Source organism: Eurytemora carolleeae, unplaced genomic scaffold (assembly GCF_000591075.1).
Source record: "Eurytemora carolleeae unplaced genomic scaffold, Eaff_2.0 scaffold2240, whole genome shotgun sequence".
In the NCBI taxonomy this organism is placed as follows: Eukaryota; Metazoa; Arthropoda; class Copepoda; order Calanoida; family Temoridae; genus Eurytemora; species Eurytemora carolleeae.
The window spans coordinates 14,380-23,032 of NW_019398124.1; the positions used below are offsets into that span (position 1 = coordinate 14,380).

An 8,653-nucleotide genomic window follows, 5' to 3' on the forward strand; every position below is an offset into this window, starting at 1 on the left:
TATAATTACTGAGTTTGAGCGCAAAGTCGACGTTTAACGTTTTAAACTATTAAATAGTGGTGACAAAAAATGTTGAAAAAATTCAATAGTAAACTAATTAGAAGTTTAGGCACATATTTCTCAACTGAAATTTTCTCAATAAATCAATGTTAGAATCAATTATTTTTCTCATCATTATATCGACTTTCTTATTCTTTATGAATTTGTTCGCAGACTTCTTCAAATTCTTCAAATGTCGTATTTTCAAAAATAATTCCAGGAAATCTACAGAAAATTTTTGTGAACAATGAGACAGAAACCAATTACTGAATAAGATTACTTATTTTCGATGATAATAGTTAATTTTTATTTTCTCGCAACATGTTCCTTAACAACTAATTAGTTTACTGTAGAATTTGTACTACATATTTTGTTGTAGTTATTGAATAATTAAAAAAAAAACAATTCTCAAAATAATCCCTCAAAAATGAACAATCTTTAAGGATTGAAATTGCGCTCTTGCTGAACGTCTAATAGGTCTCAAATGATTCCCTAAAAAACTTTTCCACAATACTACATTCTCAGTTCAAGTACCATACATTGCCGGTCACTTCATTTAAGAATATTTTGGAAATTGAAGTCTAAACAAAATATTTTTAATCTCCAATTATTTTTAAATCACAAAGATATGCAGTAAACATTTGGAAATGCCAGGAGTAGGGGTATGTTGCATTTGAGTAATGTTTAAATAATTCAAAAGAAATTTGTTCAACACTAAAATTTTACAAATTATTCAAGAAATCATTTGAAAATTGATGATTAACATTTTCCATAATTGAATTTTGAGATTTTAAAAATATTGTCATGAATTATTTAATTAAGAACAAAATTATCAATATGATAATTTAGCTGGCAAGATTCTATGCAATTAGATACAGGACACCCTTTAGAGAAAAAAAGCATAAATCTAAGGGGGTAGAATACTAATGGGAATTGCTGTGATTGCATTTGCAAAAGTATGACTAGCTTGAAAAAAGAGCCCAGTATCATTCCAAGTTTTGGTCTCAATATCCAGCTTCTCAACCTTAACATATATATTCCTGATAATTAACTAAAAATAATAAAAGTGATAGAGGTAAAAATTAAATCATTTCTTTCTTGAAAAAGAATATTTTAGGAATTTTAACTAAAGTTTAAAAAGGTTGATGTTATATAACGGTTTAAGTTGTTAAAACTTGTCAAATGAGTGTAGTAAATGTAATTTTGTCCAAACAAACCTTTTCCTTGTTATTTAATTTATTTCCAATAGCATATACTCCGTCTGAGGTGGTCACAACGGCATGAGAATTTCTAAGAATACAAATTTGTAAATTCAAATATAAAGGAACTGAGTTTTGGCGCCAATTCTGATTTTCAAATCACTATGTCTTTGCAACCTGATGGTGTTAGCCTTTGATATTTGGAACTGTCATTATTTGATCTAAAATAATTCACAGTTTGAAATATCTAAGGTTTCTGACATTGAGATGCAAAGATATAGGGAAAAGAGAATCAGAGTTTGTGACAGAAACTCAATTCCTTTGGATAAGAGGAAATAACAAGACGTGTAAGTCTGACTACAACAAAGTGATATTTCTATTTTGATAAAATGTTTTTTCAAAATTATCAATCAATTATGAAGCAATTGATAGATAAGATCAGCTTTACCTTTCATAGTTTAACTCCCCTATTACTGTCCAAGTTCCAACAGAAGGCTTGAATATCTCGGTGGACCCTTTAAATGATATATAATTAACAAAAAGCATGTATGTATTTAGGGGTTAGAAGAAAAAAGTGCTTCTTTTTCAAAACAGAACACCTTGTTGTCTTCCACCAATGTTAAGTAAATAAAGAGCTAAAGGGTATTGTTGTGCAAATCAAGCATCACTTAAAAGTAGAGGTAACTACTTGAAATTATTCTTCAAAACTAATAAAAATAAGCTATCCCTTTAACTAATAACAAGACTAAAATTTATTCTTTCCGGTAAACAAATCAGAGCATTAAGACATCAGTTAAAGAACACACAAAGTTTAGCTTCAGATTTAAAAGGGAACTGATTTTCCGTATTAATGACACTTTCAGAAGATGGTCGTACTTTTTGAACCAGCAGAGTTGCCTCCTGCAACTATGAAGACCTCCTCTCCGTCCACATCCTGCAAGAAGTTGTTATTGAAATCCAGGGCATTTATCTTTGTTCGGAATTCTCATCCAAGTTTTGAACTAGTCATGAACTTTAGTTCAAAGTTTATGACTAGTTCAGAGCTTGTATTTAAGAGCTGAGTTTTTATGAGTTAGGTTTAGAGTTAGATAAAGAGTTCATGTTCCTGGGCAATAATGCTTGTCCCAATAAATTAATAAATAAATATATGGACAGTGAACATGTAATACATGTATATTGTGTGTATGTATTTGAATATTGAGGTAGTAAAACAATGGTGTATAAAACTGATATAAAATAAAAAATCCACCGTTTCTCGAATTTGAAAGTCATCTTTTTCTCAACTTGAAAAAACTTAACCAAAAGTGGTACACAATTTCAGCTTAAAGGGAGTGTTCGCGAAAAATGAAAGGAGGTATAGGCTTAATGCGATAAAAAAGCGCTTTTGATCGCTACTAATCTTACTTCTATCTGTTGCGTCTATAAAAGGAGAAAGTTGTTAAAGACGTCTCATACCGAATAACTTAGCGCCCCTACAAATTCAGAAAATTGCAACATACTACTTTGACCGTAAAAAATCAATTTAATTTCAAACAAATCATTCAGATATTACAACCTATAGTCATCGATTATCTTTCGCCACATTTGTATTTAGTTTATATTTTATAATATTTTTTAATTAGATTATTTCTCTTGTCGCTTGCGCAACTATCTAAGAATGCCGCGCCCCACTCACATTTTTCGAAATCCGTTAAAACGTTTTCTAAAAAATAAAATATTATTAAATATAAACTGTATACAAATGTGCCGAAAGATAATCGATGACTATAAGTTGTAATATCTGAATGATTTGTTTAAAATTAAATTGACTTTTTACGGTCAAAGTAGTATGTTGCTATGGTCTAAGTCGTATGTTGCAATTTTCTGAATTTGTTTGGGCGCTTTAAGTTATTCGGTATGAGACGTCTTTAACAATTTTCTCCTTATAGACGCAACAGATAGAAGTAAGATTAGTAGCGATCAAAAGCGCTTTTTTATCGCATTAAGCCTATACCCCCTTTCATTTTTCGCGAACACTCCCTTTAAATGCAAGTTTTGGAATGACTAATTACGAGTTTAAGTCGACTTTATATTGCAATACAAATACATCTAAAGGTTATTACGTACCAAAAAAGAACTACAGCCAAATTTTTGGCGAGGGATATTCAGTTTTGGAAGATCTTTGCCAATTCCTAAAAAATAAGAAGCAAAAAAAAATGGCGCGCCTCCTGAGTCCTCCTTGTAATTTCAGAAAGAAGAGTTTTCAGAGTAAAAAATTCATTGACATTTTTTCACATAATTTATTACAAAAAAGACAAAAAAAACACATTTACCTCAAAGCAAGCCATGCGAGATATTTTTTAATCTTTTTTATTTTCTATTTTTTACCTGAGATAATATCATATTCAGTTACAATATCCTTTCCAATCACAATGAATGATCTATCCGAGAACCTTAATAAGTAATACAAAATCTTTGTGTGTGATCAAAACTAAAAAAAATCTTAAAAATTATCGACAAATAACATTTAAATATCATCATTTAATAAAACCAAATCATTAATTAAACTTAATTAAGAAAGAAGACTAAATCTAAATTCAACTTATTGAATTTAAAGAGTCCCAGATTGTCATTAAATTTTTATTGTTTGTGGGTACACCTGTAATTGAATGTGTACCTGATTGCACAACTGAAGTCATTCCATTCTGGGGTTGCCATGCCTACTTTGCTCACCAAATCTGTTTAAAGGGAGAGACCGGGAATGTATGGTATTTGAACTGAGAATGTAGTATTGTGGAGACATTTTTTAGGATTCATTTTAGACACATAATTTCATATAATTACTGAGTTTGAGCGCAAAGTCAACGTTTTCAGAATCGATTTTTAAAAATGATAAAATAAAGACGTCAAAAAATGTAAAAAGTTCTACAGTAAACTAATAAGATGTTTAGGAACATAGTTCACAATTGAAATTTTCTCAATAAATCAATTTTTTCTTTTTCATCATTATATTGAATTTCTTAATCTTTATGAAACCAATAAATGAATAAGATTAATCATTTTCGGTGATAAAAGTGGATTTTTATTTTCTCAACCTTAACAACTAATTAATTTACTGTAGAATTTATACTACATTTTTCATCGTCGTCATTGAATAATTTTTTTTTAAAACCGGTTCTCAGAATCTTCCCTAATTAATTTAAATTGTTTAGATTTCTCGTTTTCTTTATTTTAAAGAGATAAAGAAAACGAGAAATCAATCAAACCCATAGTAAAATATCTTTTTCTGTTTTTAAAAAAGTTCTTTCTGTTAAAAAATATACGCGTTTATATTTACAATATTATATGTCAAAATCATAACATGTTTTTTTACGAAATAAATATTTTGTGTTATAAAAAAAAAAAAAAAAATTAAAAATTGAATTTGCGCTCTTGCTGAAAACATGTGCACCGTAAAAACATTTCATATGGTCTCAAATGATTCCTAAAATTTTTCTTCCCAATACTACATTCTCAGTTTAACTACCATACATTGCCGGTCACTCACTTTTATTAAATTTAAAACATGTAAAACCTTCCCTAGATAGCTGGAATAGTTTTTTCTAATCACTAACCTCCTTCCAGCAGATATTCAGCCGTGCGTCTGGAACCTATATCGGATCCACCTATAGATTATGAACTGTTTACAATCAAACAAATGATGTTTGCATTAATTTAGCTCTTTAAAATGATAATATAAAATTTTTACAGTTGCCCAAGTGCATAAAGAATATTGTTGGTTTAGTCTTAAATAAAGAAATTTATAAGTTGCAATTCTGTACAATAGGGAATCTAGGTGGGATGAAAATTGATGAAAAAATATTCTTTTACTTTCCATTCCTTTCTTTGAGGAACCCCACCGCCCGCCCCCCCCCCTTTATAAGCTTAGAAATGAAATTTCAAATGAGGCAATGCAAGTACAGTTTATATGGGTTAGTCGTTAACAAGCAAGAAGTTCTCAAATACAGAGTTAGGTATGACATGCAGAAGAACCATCTTACTGTGAAAATAACAGTGAAAATCAATATGTTAAAGTGTAGGAATGTGGGTTGGGAAACAGTTTACTTCGGTGGAAAGATTAGAATTTTCATGAACAGGATGGACACTTGGAACGGCTCAGTTACATTTGCCATAAATACATTGGGTCTGTAATTAATTGATTGATTGATTCTTGAGAAGTAATACCAAGAAATATTTAGATTAGGAAGAAGGAAAGAGATTTAAATCAAATTGGTTCAAGAACTTTTATGCAATAAAAAACCATCCTCATTATATTCAATACTTAACGAGACTGCACAATTAAATTAAAGTAACCCTTAATATATAAATAAAGGCATGTCGGGTTCACAACAATACCTTTAAACGGTTTGCTGGGGAACACACATTTATGATGTACACCGATTGAAAGTAAATAAAACCTTATAATATAAAATCCGAGAAAAAAATGAAAATCATTTACATTTTAAAACATATATTCAAAGACGTTTCATACATATATTTTCTAAGAATCCTATCTACATGCTGTAACATTTTTTAACACAGTTATAAAAAATAAGCTTCAGCTTCTTGTTTAAATGTTTTTATATTCTTTCTACTGTTTTCATTAAATGTTACATTGTGTTTTTTAATCTGCTTAAAAATCTATCATTCCCTTCACAACAATGCAGTTATATTTAAAATTGTCTTTTCAGGTTCCTATGACTTGTCCCTTTATCTAAGGTCTCTCTGTGTATTTTGGAAAGTTTTCGCTTCCTCCAATGAGTATATCTGTATATCTGTATATCTGTATATACAGAGCGCCCCATATCATATTAGATTATCTCCAAGCTTTAACGACAACATAATTACGCAAAATTGTCACACAAAAAAACCAAGCATTTTCTGCAAGATAATTTTTATATTAGTCTGATTTAACTTTTCCAAATGATTTATTCTTCTTAAATTTTCTGATTAGTCAGGAGAATCAAATTTGAGACCCATTAAAGATCTAATATGATGTGGGACACCCTGTAGTTTCTTGATCTAGATAATCAATTTGTATCCGCACTAGCTTGATATATTAACTAGGTGTTTTGTTGGATTGTGACATCACATGTTTATCAGAGTTTGATTCTTCAACGACTGTGGGGGCACTGGGTTTGTTATCATTCATTTCTCCCAGAGTATAAGATCACAATATGCGTACATCAAGGGAGGGAACCCCCGGACGCCATGAGCCTCCGCTATGCAGACACGAGCCTCCGCTATGCAGACACGAGCCTCCCAGATTTGCTAGGCATACCGTGCCTCCACTATGCAGACCAAGCATCTGCTATGCCTCTGCTATACAGTAAACGAAACTCCATCATACAGCACAGCTTTTTTAATCTTGATTTTCTGTGTGATAAAAAATTTACCAATTTTTTTTTGACATAGAGTGGCATAAGGATTTTATTTAAGATTAGAGATATTTATTGATTGTCATGATTAGAAACATAAATGGATAAAGGGTTTTATAAGATTTATACTAAAACTTTAAACATTTCTTATTCAGACAGGAAAATATTTGGAGAAATATTTCTGGAGTAAAAATTATACAAATTTTCTAGATTTAATTTAAACTACAAAAAAAAGGTATCTCTTAAACCAAAAGATTTTAAAAGATGAGATGAAATGAAATTCAAATTTTTATAGTGCCTTTAAAGGCCCCCCCCCCTATCAGAAAGGTGACAGGCATGATACTTTTTACTCAGCTATCAATATCATTTTCTCTCTGACATCAAATAATTAATTTACCGATCATATAGTATCTGTCTTGTACTATAACAGAGGTGCTTTCTTGTCTTCTTTCCTGTAACGTAACCTTAATAAAATCTTTATAGGCAACTAAATCTGAAATCCTCTTAAAAGTAAGAAAGAAGAGATGGAACTTTGAATAGATAAAAGTTGCGTATTGATTCGTTATCTACCCCAATTATTTGCTTTCTTATTCTTGCTTTAAGAATCTTTACATGTTTTGGTTTGGCGTTCGAAACTTTATAAAAAACAAAGTATTTTGAATTACTTCTTACTTTCCCAACCTGGACAGGAATCAGAATACCTTGTGACCAAAAAGAAAGTTTACAAAGAATCCTTTAATCTACTTTTTACATATAAATCTATGTAAACTATTTGAAGTATAGTGCACGGATACAACTTTTTACCTCTGACTTTTGTCCTCCTATAAAGTGAATCATTCAATTTCTTTTAAATAAATAGATATTTTAAATTCCTTGCTAATCAAAGATCAAGGATTGACAAAAATAGATAAAAAAGAAATAAAGAAATGTTCTTTGTTTTCACTTCATCAGAAGTATAGCAATAAATAATTTGGACACCAATTAAGTCATTCTGAAGGATGGTAATTATAACACTCATAGGACACTAATTAGTCCAATGGAAGAAAATAAAAAAATCCTTAATATTTTTGTAATATTCAAAATTAGTAATTTGAATTTGAATTTAATTTGAAAGAAATTTTTATTAGAGTCAATCAATTTTGGCTTTAATTTGATGTGTAAGACTCAGAGAAAATTTATCTTTAGTGTTAGAAAAAATGTTAAAGATTTTGTTGTTACTTCTTTTTGTTTTATGTTTAAAATACCTTGGGAACTCTGCTGTAACTAGAAATTTAATTTTTCCAAATCAGACATAGAAGCATAAAATTAAAACTAACAGACGGAAATACTACTGAATTATATTCATATAGATATAGGGCCTGATAAATTCAAATAGGCTTTTAGTGCAAAGCTATAACCCACATTGAAATCATCCTTTTTGACATATTTTCACTTGATACAATTTAAATATGCTTGGACAATATTAAACTCTCGAGACAAAAGTCGGCAAACGTCAAACTATCGAATTTTTTACAAAAATATAATTGATTTTAAATCCCGGGTTTCCAATCGGAATTCCGTTGCACGTAATTGTGCACTGAATTGTGTGAAGTTTAAAGGGCTCGCAATTGCACGCAAGTAAAATCCAAATGCCTTGTAAGTTTAATCCCCTGATGTAATAATTAGTGTCCTAAGTGTTAATTAATATCTTTCTAATAAAGTAATTAGTATCCTTCATGTTAATGTCGTCCCTCAGATGCAGATATATTTAAAATGTCATTGTTCAGAGACCTAAATTTTCTACTGCAAACTTCAGTCTCTCTGAAAAGCTACCAGTTACAATTCTACAATTGGCAATTAAATTAAAACCTAAGATTTTCTCTTTTCTTCTCAACGCCCTACTAATTTTAGCAGATTTAAACACCCTACTAATCATGTAAGCAGATTTAAACACCCTACTGATTTTAGCAGATCTAAAGCAGGCGTGCAACTAGGGGGGGAGGCCAGGGGGGCCAGGCCCCCCCTAGCCTGATTAAGGGG

General features: G+C 30.3%; 1 protein-coding gene across 1 annotated transcript; it reads right to left on the reverse strand.

The window, feature by feature from the left end:
• Window positions 1-800: 800 nt before the first annotated feature.
• LOC111716850 (uncharacterized) lies at window positions 801-7,455 on the reverse strand (the record flags this gene model as incomplete). The annotated part of the gene is given in 10 exon segments (XM_023492355.1): window positions 801-1,063; window positions 1,257-1,329; window positions 1,687-1,753; window positions 2,115-2,172; window positions 3,345-3,409; window positions 3,606-3,670; window positions 3,895-3,955; window positions 4,832-4,882; window positions 7,032-7,098; window positions 7,439-7,455. Coding segments are annotated over 10 exon segments (641 nt in total), but the record flags the coding sequence as incomplete, so codon positions are not given.
• Between the last annotated feature and the right edge of the window lie 1,198 nt (window positions 7,456-8,653).